General features: G+C 44.4%; 2 protein-coding genes across 3 annotated transcripts in view; both read right to left on the reverse strand.

Annotated features, from left to right (window-relative positions):
* Window positions 1-17,515, reverse strand: part of LOC147019276 (inosine-5'-monophosphate dehydrogenase 1-like) — a 315,330-nt gene that overhangs the window by 211,189 nt on the left and 86,626 nt on the right. The window lies entirely within an intron of this gene.
* FBXW12 (F-box and WD repeat domain containing 12) overlaps window positions 2,350-17,515 on the reverse strand; it is a 39,775-nt gene continuing 24,609 nt past the window's right edge. For both annotated transcript variants that reach the window (XM_085899650.1, XM_085899649.1), the window contains 5 exons: window positions 17,174-17,341; window positions 9,141-9,348; window positions 8,765-8,940; window positions 7,560-7,690; window positions 2,350-5,415 (listed from right to left, as the gene is read on the reverse strand). In XM_085899650.1, the coding sequence (XP_085755776.1) occupies window positions 5,316-5,415; window positions 7,560-7,690; window positions 8,765-8,940; window positions 9,141-9,348; window positions 17,174-17,341 (783 nt within the window). In that variant the 3' untranslated portion in view covers window positions 2,350-5,315. The remainder of the gene's footprint in view (window positions 5,416-7,559; window positions 7,691-8,764; window positions 8,941-9,140; window positions 9,349-17,173; window positions 17,342-17,515) is intronic.

A 17,515-nucleotide genomic window follows, 5' to 3' on the forward strand; every position in this document is an offset into this window, starting at 1 on the left:
GCGCCGCGAGGAGGAGTGATGTAAGGGCCACATCGGCCATTTTGGAGTTAATGCCACATAGCACTATTTTAACCCTTCCCGTATCATCCGAGCCGATCATCATCATATCATTAAAAAAATGTCGCTTACATCACGCCTCCTCGCCGGGCCTCATATATCGTTGTGTCCACTTTTCAAACCCCAGGCCAGATGTTCAAATTTTCCTTCTCCAAGATGAGCTGCCTACCGAGGGTCTTGAGCCTCATCTGCCCGAAACAACCGGTTTTAAGGAGCCATTGATTTGCCTTTCACCTCGACATCTGTTATAGTGAGAACAACCCCACCAAGACAAGGCCGATGCGAGGTGAGACTGTCAGAGGCTGTTTGAGATGCTGAGTCATTGGAGTGTTTTATAGACATTGAGAGCTTATCCTCAGAATTAATCCACAGCATAATCAATCCATTGGATTGATCCATTGGGACCATACTCTGCAGAGAGCGTTGGTGCTGCCGAAGCAGTCTCCTGGGCTATTGGGCACTATCCTGGACGGGTCGCCACGCCGACGCAGGATACTCGAATGGCTCAGTTATCCCAGCAAGCAGGTATTCATTTTGCCGACCTCGGAAGGATAACAGGCTGAGTCAACCCCATTAATTGGTATTAATTCAACGGATGAGCAGGATTTGAACTCAGGACCCTCGGATCCCAAACCCGCCACACTAACATAACAATCCATGAGGGCCTCGTTTTCAATGCAAGTATTGAAAGTACCAACCCATTATTAGCAAATGAGCTTTCCAGATAGACAGATGTTTTGTGTAAGCGTTAAAATACAAACAAAAGTCGTCCAGATATCTGAAGTTGAAATTTTCTAAATCGCAAAATTAGAAGCTTAAATGATGAAAAAACGTAACCCGGGTTACGTGCATGAAGCAAAACCATATCTACTGTTTACAATTCAAAACACCTCACTGTACTGGAAAATGTGGGGACAGGAATACTGTACCGAAAATGGTGGTGACTTGTAATACCCTCACCCACCTGGAGGCGGCGCTACACGACACACATTTACATCGAGAATTTGCGTCCCCTCCCTCTCCTTCCCAAGACTACCAACAAAGATATATATTTTTACGAGCAAAACTACCAATCAAGGAGCAATTTCCTCCTTCCAATGGATGCCAACCGATGGGTTATTTTCCATGTTCTGTCCCTTAAATGTAGAGCATCAAGCAAGGAAGCAGCACATAGCATTTTCGGAAGTCTTTGATGTGACTCGGTCAGGGTTCGAACAGCCAACCTCCCAGACTCAGAGCAGACGCTCTAACCATGATGCCACAGAGTCAAGTTCACATCAATACGTTTCAGTTTTAAGTTGCTTCTTGCAAATTATTTGAACTTATGCCGATATTGCTTACAAAGGTACAAATTGCATCATAAAATTCGATTTTGAAAATAAATGGAGGTTTCCTGAAATCCTTACAATAACATATTATACAAAAGGAGAACACAGACAGGGTCAAAATGTGCGGCTGCCTCTTTGAAAACTACCGCCTACCGATAAAACCGAACCTTTACTGGGAGAACAACGGAAGGGTGAAACTGGTTGTTGATATTCCTGCAAAAGGAAATTACCATGTTCTATAAAACAACAACTCCATAAGCAGCTTTATATTATAAATGAACAAACGGTCCTTCAGCTGAACTTTTTATTATTACTAACCATGCGTACCTGTCACTTCGCTGACGGGTTCAATCAAAAGACAGCATGTTGCACTTCACAAGCATATTGCAGGTCTATTTGTGAGTCTCAATGAGGATGTAAAATTAAGTGAAACACACAAACAATGGATCTTTTAGAAAATGTTGCTGTTTTGTCATTGTCCGCATGGCTGTGGTTATTTGTGTACTCCTTCCTGGACAATGATATATATAAATTTATTGTTGCGAATTCGCGCCCGCCGGCATGCGAGCGGCCACGTAACTCGAGTCGCGGCACGTCGCCCACCGGACGGACAATTCTGTCGTGACCCTCTCGGACTAACGCCGGGAACTAGTCACGGGTGGGCCTTTCGGCCTCACGACGATCGTGCCAACCGGCCCTCCGCGTGGGATAGGGTTGTTCGCCAAATTCGACCTATCTAAGTACCCACACGGAGGGTAGACCGGGCGATCGCACCTCGCCGCAGGTCGACTTCGGACACGGGCCACTTTAAGCAACCCGTTCCGTACTATCGGGATAACCGAGCAGTGTTATCGTCAACCTCGACGGTTCCGATTAATTATCGGGCATATTTAGCCCACTACCAACCCTTTACGTGAAGTAAGATGGAGATTCAATTAAAGAAAAGACGAAACGAAACGGGAAAAACAGTTCAACATAAGGCACATTTATTCCGCGGAACACGGATAGCACACATATACAATTACAACAATTATGCACCAAAAGCAATTGCAAAAGAAACACAAAAAATTATGCACCAAAAGCAATTGCAACAAAAGAAACACAATGCAGATCTACTACCGACTACGCGAGCACAAGGCAACACTTACACAGTTTTACTTTACAGATGGCGCCGCCAACACATATACTACAAAGCAAAAGAAAAAGGGCCACCCTCAAATACAAGGGGACAGACGGGGCTGTGGGCCGAGACCGCGTGGAGCCTACCCGTCTTGTGATGAGCCGCAAATGTCGCGGCGGTGCCCCGACTCCGCGCTCCTCCGCGGGTTTCGTTGGCACTGCTTGGAATGGGGTGGGAACGGGGCCCCCCTTTCCGCACTATCTCAGCGCGGGGGGGAAAAAGGGGGGAATTGTTGATGCTCTGGGGAAAGAGGATAGCTGGCTTGCTTGGGTCCTGCGACGAGCGACCTCGACCGCGTTCCCGGCTTCCCCTCTCTGCAGCTCCCCGACAGACTCCAAACATCGGCATCTCCCGCAATGAAGCTGAGTCTTTGGGCCTCTCACTCCACAGTTCACCTAATGTGTCTGTTCCCCACTGTTTTGTCCCTTCCACTCCCGCCCCTCTTGTCTCATGCCTCCTTGCTGTGAGTTGTGTATTAGCTCTCATACGAGCCTCGACCAAGGTATACAAAAAAAAAAAAAAAAAAAAAAAACCCCGACTCTCCTCCACACCCGTCTTGACTGCTGCTGCCACACTCTGCTGCTTCCACACTCTGCCGCTGCCACACTTCGCCGCCGCCACACCTCTCGAACTCGCCCGAGCCCAAAACAGAAACTGACTGAATTCGCCCCGCGCTCGGCGCTTTATAGTATGGCAGCGGAAACCATATGCAAATTTCCGGATCAGGATGAACTCGGGGGTGGAGCCACGCTCGCCCATTGGACGGAGGAAAAGTGGGCGTGAACCTCCCCTGATCCTCGAATTTGCATATATCGATTCTACTCTGACGCGCCTGGAGGCGGGGGCCAAATCGCCCCGCGCTTAATGATTGGACGGATCGGAAGTGGGCGTGAACCATTCCTGATCCGACTTCCCCTCGGAAAGGCCGCTCTTTGCACCCGCGGCTCAGCGCGGCGTCCCGCACGAGGCCAGGACAGCCTGACGCTCGGCGTTCACAAGCGGCGCGGGAATGGCCGCAGAAGGAGGAGAGGTGAAGGTGGTGGATAGGAGGGCCTAAAGTGGCGGTGATGGCCATGGCGACGCTTGGAATGGCGGTGATGCGATGTTTACGGGAGCGAGCCGTGACGGTAAAGGTCGTGGTTGTTGGCGTTGTTGTGAAGCGGCGTTGCGGTTGGTGGTTGTTGTGTGATGGCGGTTGAGACGTGGTTGGTTCAAAATAAAGATAGAACAGAAAAACGGCTATCTTAAAGGGTCGCAGCCCGAATGAATCACATTTATTCCCTCTAAACTACGGGTTTGGGGCTAACTACACATGTACTTACAGAGATATCTCACCTACGGGACTTGAATGGTGGTTTGCGAATTTCCTCAACCACAACAATATATATATATATATATATATATATATATATATATATATATATATATATATATATATATATATATATATATATATATCCTTCCTTGTCCATCACGCTTTATTCTAACAAGCTCAAATGAGCGAAGATCCTCGTCCTCTTAATGATGACGTCATAAAAACGAATATGATATCATTGTGATGTATCAGGTTTGCGATAAATTGTCTCTGCTAATGCCCGGCTTGATTCCCGCAAACAAAATACAAACAGCTTGCCTAGTTTCGGAGATAATGGCACAGGCGTTTTCCATTAGCGGCGATACTATGACGTCAGCTTTTTTTCTAGGAAGAATTTCCAAAATCGGAGATGGTTACTGCCTGCGCGTGGGCTTTCTGCATATACATGGCAAGTTTCACGAAGATCCGATGAAAACTCTGGGTTGTGAAACAAAAAAATGTTCAAAAATAGGAATGACGTCATAAAAATTGATATGACGTCATAGTGATGCATGATATGTGTGGTAATTCATCTCTGCTAATGCCCTGTTCGATTCCCGCAAACAGAATTCAAAAAGCTTGCCTAGTTTCAGAGATAATTTTTTAGGCGATTTCCATTAGCGGAGATATTTTGACGTCACAACTTTTTTACTCGGAGGAATTTTCAAAATCGGAGATGGTTACTGTCTGCGCAGGGAATTTTTACATATATATGTCAAGTTTCAGGAAGTTTCGATGAAAACTGTCGGCTGTGAAACAAAAAAGTCCACAAGAAGAAGATGAGGAACAACAACGTGAGTAAGACTTAGAGATCCTCCAGGAGGATCTAAAAAAAAGTTCCTGCTGTCATACTGTTGCAACCGCTACATTAAAGCTCCAGGTCCTGCTTCTTCTCCGTTCCACCTGGAAAGACGCGCTTTTAAAACGGGCATCTTTATGATTAAACGGACATGAAGTTTTTGTTCCAAGTAAATTGATTATTACCTTTCCAACGGTGCCATTGATATTTATTGTTCTATAAATTGGTGCGGGGAGAAGGGGTTTCGTGTACTTCTTCAGGATCAAGACAATCGTAAACATCAGTGGACTTTACTGTAAATTGCAAGGCCACTAATATACATTGTATAAACACAATATTTATGGTAGATTTGAACCTGAGTGCCAAGGATCATGACTCATTGGTTTTGATGGAAACATTAAACAGGCAAACAAGCCAACTTTTAAAAAAAAAAAAAAAACTTAAAAAAAATGTTATCCAAAACAAAATACAGTACACAGGTGTGGCTGAAATGAACCAAGGTGCTCGTCAAGACGCTTTTAGAATTGTCCTTTTCTGGGGGGGGGGGGGTATTTTTGGACATTTATTTTGCTAAAATTGAGGCTCAAGTTAACTTGATTAAATCTGAAAGCTGTAAGCCTTCAACACATCTTTTCCGTCCAAGCCTTCAACAACACCCACGATGCTGGAGTAATCGCACACCACTTTGGTAAAGGCCCTAGGAGAGATGTTCACAAACAGTCAGCAATTGCAGTTACCGTACGAAAGCAAACACATAAAATGATAGTCGACATCCGTCGCTTTACAATAATATAATCTATTCCAACATTCTGGGAAGACGAGGGCAAACTACTCAGCATAACCTTTTCGCAGGAACTGAGACAGCAGCACCAACTCGCTCAAGGGTGCGGCACATTTGATTGCCTCCACCATTATAGGCCTACTAGCAGTAAAGCCCGGCGTTGCCCGGGCTTTCTTGCAAATTTCCTGAATAGCTGTTAGGGTTAGGGTTAGCTGTTAGGGCTAGCTGTTAGGGTTAGGGTTAGCTACCCCAACACTAACCCTAACTGTAACTCTAACCGCTTGGTTAGGGTTAGGGTTAGGGTTAGCTACCCTAAAACTAACCCTAACCCTAACCCTAACAGCTAACCCTAACCCTAACAGCTTGGCGTAGCGGAGGTAAACAGCGCCCGGGGCAAAGTGGAAATTTGCGTCCCACATAGGCCTTAAACTTGAGTGGATTTGAATGGAAAAATCCCATAAGGGATATCGATTTATCGATTTTTTCGAATATCGGAAGTGATATGGAAAAAATTTATAGCCCATGACCTAAGTTGGACCAAAAGCCATAATCGTACTGAATTTGAATGAAATCGGTTGGAGTTTGTGGAAATGCATAACGAGCATACACACACACACACATCCTCAGCTTTATAGATATAGATTATGTCAGGAAAAAAAAAGAAAGAAATCGAACTTGTACAACAATCACAAGAGGCAAAGTTGAACTACTGCTGGGAAACGAGGCAAGGACAGACTTAAGTGAAGCAATGGTTAATTTTTTTTCAATGTTACATAATGACTCATGCAAAAACAGCAGGTGCTGCCAATAACTCTCGCTTATCAGGAAGGTTGAAACAGGGATCAAACGCTATCAGCTTATGTGAACAAAATTAAACCAAATGGGGGATAAACTGAAAAGTAAACATCAAACTTTGCTGTTTTAATGATATGAGGATCAGTTGTTTTGACGTTTACGTAAACGTGGTGGTAAATCAACGTGCCTCTTCCTTTCGGGGTCCTCAACGCTTCGACGTCATCACGATTATAAAATGCATTCAAAAGCTGCCGCTATCTAATTTGTCCTGGCTTACTCGGGATATATGGTGTAATGCCTGCCTTTCTCGTTTTGCACTTTTTATTTTGTTATTAATTTTTTTGAGAGAGAGAGAGAGAGAGAGAGAGAGAGAGAGAGAGAGAGAGAGAGAGAGAGAGAGAGAGAGAGAGATATATATATATATATATATATATATATATATATATATATATATATATATATATATATATATATATATATATCAAGCAATGTCTACTCCAACCGGATGTGAACACTAATGAGTGTTTTCTCATGAATGAGTTGGGTGCTTGGAACCCAACCCAACGAGGAGAGAACATTCGCATTTCACCTGCATCCCAGTTGCAATGACTATGGTTTTGCTCAACGGTTTTATCTCGATGAAATCCAAAGTTGTTGAATGACGGGTGGAGGGTGAAGTTCCAAATCCAAATCCATTGGGACGATACTCTGTGCAGAGCGTCGGCGCTGCCAAAGCAGTCTCCGCGGCTATCGGGCACATTCCTGGACGGGTCGCCACTCCGACGCAGGACACTCGAGTGGCTCAATCATCCCAGCAAGCAGGTACTCATTTTGCCGACCTCGGAAGGATGGCAAGCCGAGTCAACCCCACCTGGTATTAATTCACCGACCGAGCGGGATTCGAACTCAGGACCCGAGGATCCCAAGCACACCACCCAAACCATTAAGCAAACACCAAGCAGAGGATGAAGTTGCTTTTATGCAATCAAGTCAAACCAATCCCTGTGTGCTTAGAGACTACGAGTATCGACTTCACTTGGTCCTCATAAGCAAGTCTTCCTGGAGCGCAACATACAGTGGAATCATAGATGAAAAGTATTTAATCAAGATCGGCAACATGAAATTGGAGCTTTTTTCTGTTTTCGATAATATTTACATTTTTGGCCCTTGTTATGGGAGAACAGCGGTAATGACTGTAAACTTTCGTTCGAGAGAACCATGCAATAATCGTCACAATCTGGGTGTTTAAACTCAAACTCACTCACCGAGACATCGTTTTTGACCCGCCAAGCAATGAGTAGCGGCTGCTCAACGTTACGTGACCTCCTTGGACTTCATCCCACGTGTACACATGCAATGAAAGATCTTCTGCACATGTGACAACACGCACACCATCCTGGTGTGATGAGAGAGGGGCGGACATTCGGAATTGGTGGTGCCTCGCAGTTAGAGCACCTAACGAAAGTGGCAAATACATATCGTTTCCTTTTTTAATATCATCTTACCTAAAACATTGGAGAGTTATTTTGATAATACTAAAAAAAAACAACCCTTTGATGTCCCAAGAGAGCGTTGTGATTAAAGCGAGATTTGAGTTGGATTCAAATGATTTTTAATGTGACTTCTCACTCAACTTCAGTCCAAAAGAGCAAAATTCGTATTGCCTCAGCCCTTAAACATCGAGGCTCACATCTAACAAGCTCGAATGAGCTAAGATCCTCGTCCTCTTAATGATGACGTCATAAAAACGAATATGACGTCATTGTGATGCATCAGGTTTGCGATAAATTATCTGTGCTAATGCCCGGCTTGATTCCCGCAAATAAAATTCAAACAGCTTGCCTAGTTTCGGAGATAATGGTATAGGCGATTTCCATTAGCGGCGATATTATGTCAACTTTTTTTTCTCGGAAGAATTTCCAAAATCGGAGATGGTTACCGCCTGCGCGTGGGCTTTCTGCATATACATGGCAAGTTTCACGAAGATCCGATGAAAACTCTGGGTTGTGAAACAAAAAATGTCAAAAAATAGGAATGACGTCATAAAAATTGATATGACGTCATAGTGATGCATCATATGTGCGGTAATTCATCTCTGCTAATGCCCCGTTCGATTCCCACAAACAGAATTCAAAAAGTTTGCCTAGTTTGAGATAATTTTTTTCGGCGATTCCCATTACCGGAGATATTTTGACGTCATAACTTGTTTTTCTCGGAGGAATTTTGAAAATCGGAGATGGTTACTGTCTGCGCCGCACCAATATCAGATCTAATCAATCCGTCGATACCCCTTTCCCTTCATGTGCAGCCTTTTTGGCTGCTACACTGGTACTTATTGACAGGCTGAGTCAAAATAAATAAATAAATAAATAAATAAAGAGCAGAACGTCACCAATTGATGGATATTTGGAAGATCTAGCACATCTGAGTAAAGGTAAGCTCAACCTGCTGGTTGCGTTCACATACGTACCACATGGATGTCAGTGATGGCCTCTCGGTGGTGTGTGAAGGTGGACAGTGCCTTGCCAAATACATCCCACATTTGTAGAGTGTTCATGGAGGCCGTGAAAACGACCGACTCACCCCAACAGCTGAGAAGTCCCCGGGGGAAGCTGTTCATCGGTGTAATGTTTCCTACATCTGCCACTGCGAGAGAACGTCGCGTGGGTAACTTGCGGCTCATGTTTTCAAGTCATCAAGTTAAATACAGTAGTTCACAAACGGCTCAATCTTTTGGACGATTTAAACACTCTGCAAGTGGGAAATTAAAACTCAGAGCACATATCATGCCAAGAAATCAAAACAACACCTGAAATTTAGTAAACTCAAAAAATATTAGAACAGACCATTTATATTTGTGCTGTATTTATCCTTCTTCAGCTGTAGGTCCCATATGTTGACCCGCTCCGTGACGCCATCACACAACAATGCTGCAAGTCGTGCAGGCTTCAACGGCAGCCAGCATGCGGCAAGGAACGACGCTGCAGGAAAGGGAAGCTTCACTGCCTCTCGAGGATCTTCCGGGGGGTGAAGTAGCTGCTCAGTGGGATAAATCTGAAATGAATAAACAGGGGTGTGGGTAGGTAGGAGGGCAAGCAAAACAAAACGAACAATTACACGAGTGGTATTTCCAAAATTAAACTTTTTGATGGTATAAGTTGGCCAAGGGATATATATATATTTTTATTTTTTTATTTTTTTTCATAATCAGTGAGCCTCAAGCTTTGTTTCAGGGCAAGTTTATGCCAGGATCGTCACCCGTCCAACCGTTAACATTTCGAACATCTTACAATCCACGAGAAGATTTTATGTAAAACTTGGCAGAAACTTTCCTTGTGGTGGTAATTTCATCTCATAACTTCAACCCTCAGTTCTCATACATGTTCAATCTCCCGACACTGGGACTGAACGACGAAGAGACACTACCATGCTTGCAATGAGGCAATCGCTGGAAAACAGCCTTCTTCCCCCGAGTGGAAAGTGAATCCCACTGATGGGAAAGTGCTGTCACTCCACAGCGCTCAAAGCCGCCAGTATATTTTTGTCCTTTGACAAGCTAATACTTATCAAGCTCACTGAAGGTCTGAACATTCTGAGCTCACCATCCTTCACGAGGTCTGGTGGGAAATGCTCAAGTGCATCGCTCATTTATAATCCCTCATGTGTTCCTTCCTTCATTACTGTGCATGCTCCTCATCTGTTAAAATGCATTTTTTTTGTTTTCTTTTCGGAAAAAAACTCATAAAATTAACAAAATTCTAAAAATTGATGCCGACTTCAATCCCTTTGTTCACTCATCTTTGAAAATGTCATCCTGTGCAACTCCTTTCAGGCCTTCCAGACTGCACTCAAGCACAAGGGTCTCTCACACACCTATCCCTCAAGATTTACTGCACTTATTAACCTTGTACCTGTTAATCTGACCAAAAAGATGACAAAGGTCAATAAAGAAATGACGTTTTGAACTAGCTTCAGCCAGATGATCCCCAAAGTGTGAAATAACTGTGCTTCGATGATCGGTTAACCGGACTATAGTTTACTTCATTCGTTCATTGGATCCTACTCGAGTGGATGGGTCCGCCACTACTCGGTGGTGCATGCAGCAGCTTTTGGTGGATTATTGGAAAGACCAAGAGGAAAGTTTTGTTACCCCGCACACGCAAGGCGGAGAAGCGGGGTTAAGCAGTTGGTTAACTTTGTCTGTCCATCGATCTACAAATATCAGTTAATGATTGAGGTACAACGAAATTAGAATTGAATGTTATATTTTGAACACGAATACTGTTAAACTTTTCGTTTAGCAGTATTTTGGCTCTGAATTTGTCGCGATCACACAGGCGCAGAGAGGAGTGACATAATGTTTATTATATTCTGTCCGCCTTTCTGGCAGTTAAACAAAATTGAAAATTATTCCAAACAGGAAACTTACTGTTTTTAAGGATGTCATAAAGGACACAAACAACAGGGACGAAGAACTAATGCGACGTGTTCAATACGGTTGGTGTAAAAGATGCTGCATTTACAGCAGAAAACATCCAAAATATTTTTACATCCTCGTGGAGGATCTCTAAATCTTACTCACGTTGTTGTTCTTGTGGAGTTTTTTGTTTCACAGCCTACAGTTTTTATCGAAACTTCGTGAAACTTCCTGAAACTTGCCATGACCTTTCCTGGGAAAGTCACATTTCCAACCTCGCCTCAAAAGCCAGTCGCCGACTGGGAATCCTCCGTCGTGCTAAGTCCTTCCTCGGCCTTCTTGAGCTCCTGACCACTTACAAAGCTTTTGTCCGTAGCCTGATGGAGTACTGCTCTCCCCTCTGGGCTGGTGCTCCTGCCTCCCACCTTTCTCGACTTCACGCTGTCGAAACCAGGTCATTTAAGATCATCGGCATCTCCCGCAATGAAGCCGAGTCTTTGGGCCTCTCACTCAATCACCGCAGGTTGGTCGGTGGTCTTTCTGTCTTCTACCGACTCCTCTCCAGCCTTGCCCCCCCTGCTCTCTCTGCGATTTGTCCCCACCACATTTCCACAGGGCGCTCAAGGTCCGCCAACAACCCCCTTCTGGTAAAACTACCAAAATCACGAATCACTGCTCATCTTCACTCTTTCATTCCTCTTTTTTCCCGCCTTTGGAATAAACTTCCTCACTCTATTCTTTCCCATTCTTCCCTCCAGGCTTTCAAAACAGCTGTTCACCACCACCTCTTATCTTCCCCCATCCAAATCCTCGATCTTTTCTACCCCCGATAATCCACCCAAGCCCACTTCCTTCATTTCTCCTGCTTTCCTTCCTGAAAGTCCCCGAAATGTCCATCTTCTCTTCGCCATGTTCCCCGTCCCATCCCCATCCCTCTCCCTTCCACAGTTCACCTAATGTGTCTGTTCCCCACTGTTTTGTCCCTTCCACTCCCGCCCCTCTTGTCGCATGCCTCCTTGCTGTGAGTTGTGTGTCAGCTCTCATACGAGCCTCGACCAAGGTATACAAAAAAAAAAAAAAAAAAAAAAAAAAAAAAAAAAACTTTCCATGTATATGCGGAAAGCCCACGCGCAGACAGTAACCATCTCCGATTTTAGAAATTCTTCCGAGAAAAAAAAGTTGACGTCATAATATCGCCGCTAATGGAAATCGCCTATACCATTATCTCCGAAACTAGGCAAGCTGTTTGAATATCGTTTGTGGGAATCGAACAGGGCATTAACAGAGATGAATTACCGCACATATGATACATCACTATGACGTCATATTCGTTTTTATGACGTCATCATTAAGAGGACGAGGATCTTAGCTCATTTGAGCTTGTTTTTTTCTAAGACCTTTAAAACCTTTATTCTATTTCAATTGAATTATTAAACTGCAGAACGGAAATCGCCTTTTAATTTTAGCACTTTCAAAACCCTTCCGTTTATCAGAATTTGGACAAAATGTTACGGCATTTCACTTTCCCAAGACTGCGTGAGTAAGGTGTTCTGTGAACTCTCCAGTTGTAAAAGTGATTAGGGTAGCCTTCCACAAAAGAGAGGTACGGTAGTAACAAGAGCGCAAAATATTTGGTACTGTACAACCAACAACAATTGATCAGTTATGAGATAAGGGACAATTAATGCTTTGGTACAATGAATGGAAAAGGCATTTAAAAAAAAAAAAACATGTCATCCAGCTAATCGGCATTCAGCATCATATTAACGAGTTAGGTGCCCGTGCCCACACGGGATTCTAAACGGGGTAGGGATAGGGGCAGCAAAAGTGAAAATGACGTCTGCTGTCATCGAGCCGGCAGATTATGAGCAAGAATTCATATTTACCTCCATCACCGAAGGTGAAGGAGGTTATGTTTTCACCCCCTTTCTGTTTGTCTGTCTGTGTACAGGATATCTCAAAAAGTTGTACCTGGATCTGGATAAAATGTTGTGGGCTGGTTCTAGGGTGTGCAACAAGGACAAACTGATTAGATTTTGGTGAAGATTCGGATCCGGATGAGACTACTAGAAATTTTTTTTAAGTGATTCTTCACCAGTGAGAGATAGTACCAAAAACAATATACAGCAAGACACTTCAAAAATGTATTGGGCCCGATATGTTCTGGTGGATCAGGCATTACGTGGCGGAGGTATCCGCTCAACTGAGCGCCCTTCTCGTTTTAAATGTGATGCAATTCAAATGCTCTCGTCGTGGTGAGCTGTTCCATTTGAAACTCTTTGTTTGATGTATGCAGCTATTTTTGATGCCTTGGGTCCGTAATAAAAATTTTGTATTGGTGTCAAAGCCAGTGACCGATTGTAAACTAATAGTAGGATTCTGCATCGTCAGAACAGCAAGAACATCCTCGACTTAAGAAATCCTCTTCCTCCAAACATTCAATCGAAGCCAGGCTGCCCGTAGCTTCTTCCGGTTTTCATGTCGTCAGGAAAGGACAGTGGACAGTGGACTCAATGGTGAAGAATCACTTTTAAAATTCCAGTAAATGGGATCCGGATCGGGATGTTCACCAAAATCGAATCAATTCATCATGGTCACACACACCCAACCTGTTCACCAAGTTTCATCCGAATCCGTGCACAACTTTTTGAGATATCGTACTATATATCAATTTAGCCCGATCTGTCAATGGTGAAGAATCACTTAAAAAAAACGAGAAGGGCACTCGGTGGAGCGCATACCTCCGCCACGTAACGCCTGATCCACGAGAACATATCGTGCCCATTACATTTGTGAAATATCATGCTATACAGTACTATATCGTTTTTGGCCCAATCTCTCAATGGTGAAGAATCGCTGAAAAAATTATAGTAGCCGGATCCGTCCTTTTCACACACCGAACCTGTCCACAAAATTTCATCCACAACTTTTTGACATATCCTGTACACAGACAGACAGACAGACAAATAGACAGAAAGGGGTGAAAACATAACCTCCTTCACCTTCGGTGGCGGAGGTTAATAAATAATTGCTAACATTGCTGAATGCCTTTGGGTGTTGCAAGTGTGAAAGACTGATTGAAGAGCATTGAAAACCCCAGAACAGACACTATGCCCGACTACGCTGGTGAACTCGGTCGAAATTTGAAATAGGCAATGTTCTCATGGCGGCCATTTTGAGTTTGCCGACCATTTGAGAATTCACTAAATGAAGATTGTTTGTATTTCTGAATGTCTTTGGGTGTTTTAAGTAAGGCAGATGGTTCTAAAAACCGTTAAGAACTCGAGATTAGACACCCTGGGCGACTCTGTGGATGAAACCGATCGAAATCTGAAACGGACGATATTCTCATAGCAGCCATTTTGTTTTTCTGGCTCCTTAAGATGTCAATAAATGAACATTTAAGGTAATTCTGAATACCATAATCTTCGAACTTAGTTCTCCGCAAAAAAGTTACCGGGTCTCAGGAAGGTAACCCCACTATATAATGGAGAAACAAAGGCACACTGAGCTGGAGGAACTGAAACGTCGAGTCGAGCATGATGAGAGAGCTGATAAATGTGGGCAACAGCTGTAGGATGACACCCTTCAGGCTCAAGAGATAGAACGCCAGTCTCTGGAGAAACACGAGGCCTTGATCATCCATCTAACGAGACAGATGTCTGAGGCAGGCCGAACAGGAACTGGTGGAAGCACGGATGATCGTGTCATTGTCGGGTACAAGTGAGGGACCCTCCACTTCTCCAACCAAGCAACCAGTCAACAACATCCAGCAGAGTATTGTGAACACTGACAAATTCATTCTGACAGTTCAACGAAATGACCTGTTGTCAGCGCAGCCGCCGCTACTGCGGCCAGAACCAGTAATTGCCATCACCGCAAGCCTACAATCCACACCTGAATCAATCCGTAATGCCAATACATCATCCAGTGAGAATGTGGAGCAAACATTCATACAACTACATATCTCAATTGAGCCTTAGCCACCCCTTCCTCTCCCCCCCCCCCCTTTAATAGGCAGCTATGGGTCCCTCAGCAGGTGGACATGCCTCAGCATATTCATTCTCTACCCTCACTCCATTTCAAGCTTCATATCTTCATCACAACATGTGACCATGTCATCAAGCAATATTCACACCACCTTCGACAATGCCACACTGGCATCCAGCTTACCCATCTCAGATGCCTGGAGCACCAAACCTCATGGACCTGCTGATAGCTTCATCCTATTGGGGGAGGGGGATACCGAAACTGACTACACCATATTTCCAGAGTGGCAGAGAAATTGACTTCACCCTTCTCAAGCTGTCATTGGATAGCCCGATGAGTAATCACACTTGCCTTTCAGAGGAGTACAAACACCGAGTACGCTTCAGCCACCTTAAACTGCCTCATGCGTACAAGCTTGTCGAGGCATACATGCGTGATCCAAAACCATACACAGCAGATTTCAGAGTCCTGTAGGACAAGTACATAGCAAGATCAGTGCTATAATGAGCATGGCACCGGTGAAGAACGGAGACGCAGAAGCTTTTGAAGACTTTGCTTTTGCAGTGTACTCCCTCGTGGGTATGTTGCAATCCTTCGAGGCCGAACATGGATTTGAACTACGATGTGGCTCGCATGTAAACAGGCTGATCAGCAAACTGTCACCGAGTAATCCCGATGGATCAGTCAAACGCTGCATTAACCAGGGACTCCTAAATGCAGATTCTACTTGGACCTACACGCTGTACCATATGGCAGCGTGGATCACGCGCATCTGTGTTCTGCAGCTCGGAGTCACCGATGGCTGGCACAAAACCGCAACGATTGGACAACGTTTCTTCAATAAACAAATGGAAGTCGAAGCTTTATTGCCCTCAGTGTGATACCAGCGTCCACTACTTCAGCTCGTGTGCAGAATTCAGGAAGCTTTCCAAAGACCAGATGATCAAGTGGATAAAGGGGATACGACCGACCTATGCTATCCCAGATGATGGATGGAGAGGACAATGCTCTTGGTTTTAACAATGGAACAGTTGAACCTACAATGGAGCAGTTGACTGGCAAACTGACGTAATACCAAACACCCACTCAGAGTTGGACCAGCAAGCGATAAAAGTCCCTGCAATATTGAACGATAAGAATCGTGGTAGATGGGAGTGCAGCATTCTGCTATACTGTTAATCGGTGCTCGTGACAGAACACACTTCACAGCAATCTAGGAAGCAGTTCTCCTTAACCCGAAGTGCACCGAGAGACATCTCTGAAAGGATCCAGACCTTGCTAGGATTAATTCTGAACAGATCCAGAAACGAGTTGATGCAGGCGATCTAAAGAAATTGAGTGATGCGGAGGCTGACGCTTCAAACGAATATTGGCTTGTCCGTCACCCTGTGGAAAGAAACTGGGAAGCATTGATTGCTCTTCAACTGTTCATTGCAGTCTCACGGTCTAGTGCTCAATGAACACCTGCCGCCAGGATTTGCGATGATCGCTCTGCTTCAGGCAACATAGTGTTGAAATCTCAGGTGACATCAAGGCTATGGTCCACCAAATGTATCTACTGCCAGAGGATAGGCCATCGTTTAGATTCCTATGGTGCCACATGATGCGACACAACCTACCTGATGTTTATGAATGGCAAGTCCTTGCCTTTTAGGAACAAACATGCAACCCTTGCTGTACTACCTCCGCATTATAAGTCCGTGCCTACAACAAGAAGGAGACGATGAAGACATTGTTAACTCGGTCAACACCACCTTCGGTGTGGATAACTGCTTGGACAGTGTACCTACAGCTTCACAAGCAAAGCAGTTGATTGACAAGATGAGAAGGGTCCATGAAGGCGGTGCGGGAGGTGACGAGGGCTGGGGCCACGCGTGTGCAGAGCACTTGGGCCTAGGACTACGCAAGAGCAACATCTCTCAATCACACTCTTCTCTCTCTCTCTCTCTGTTTTGTTGTCCTAATTAGAATGACCTTCTGGAGAGTAGTCCCCAGCGACATCGTCGCTCACTGCCATCCCCTTGCATCCTGGCATCATTGTTCCTCGTCGGAAATTTGAAGTATCTGACTCAAGCCGCACTTCACCCTGTGCCACCAACTCGCTCCTGCCTCCCACTTTGTTGTACGAGTCCGGTATTTTGGCGTCATTAGAGGGTTGTTTATTTATTGTCGTGAAGAAGTTCACTTTTTTTGTGCGTCTTCCCTATTTGTTTGTGTTGGTGAGCCAAATCAATCTGAGTACTGTTGTCTCGTTTTCTCCGACACAGGATACCAGCAATCTGGCACTGTTAAGCCAACACCAGGCATTAACTTTTATGTGAGGCCACAAAACCTGTTTCTTAACCTTTATAATGCTGCACAAATTATGCCAAGGACTTGTACGTCTGTGCATTTAATGAGGCAGAAACATGTCAAACAACCATGAGTAAAAGCTGTCGCTTTGGTGTTTTTAAACATGAAAGCTCTGTGTACCATGAGTGGAGATCCCGAGAGATCTTCTTTGGAAGCTACGGAAACGAGAGTCTTGTCGGAAGAGAGCCCAAGATGGTCAATGCGAACGTCTGAAAACACTGTTGCTGAGTGTTTTCTTTCAAGATCAGGCAATGACAGCACATGAAGCTTTCCCATGCAGTCTCCAATCTGCAAATAACAAGAAACACAAGGGATCAATCTCAGCCAGACTTTGCTTGCGACGTTGAGAAGCAAATTGGCCGTGCTAATCTTGTTCATTTATTCATTAATCAACAACACAACAGAACCACAAACTCTCATCTTTGTGTAATGCAATCAGAGAATTGCATGGAAGCATTCAAA

This window comes from Eptatretus burgeri, chromosome 10, assembly GCF_056783735.1.
Source record: "Eptatretus burgeri isolate ZD-2024b chromosome 10, Ebu_testis_v1, whole genome shotgun sequence".
Classification (NCBI taxonomy): Eukaryota; Metazoa; Chordata; class Myxini; order Myxiniformes; family Myxinidae; genus Eptatretus; species Eptatretus burgeri.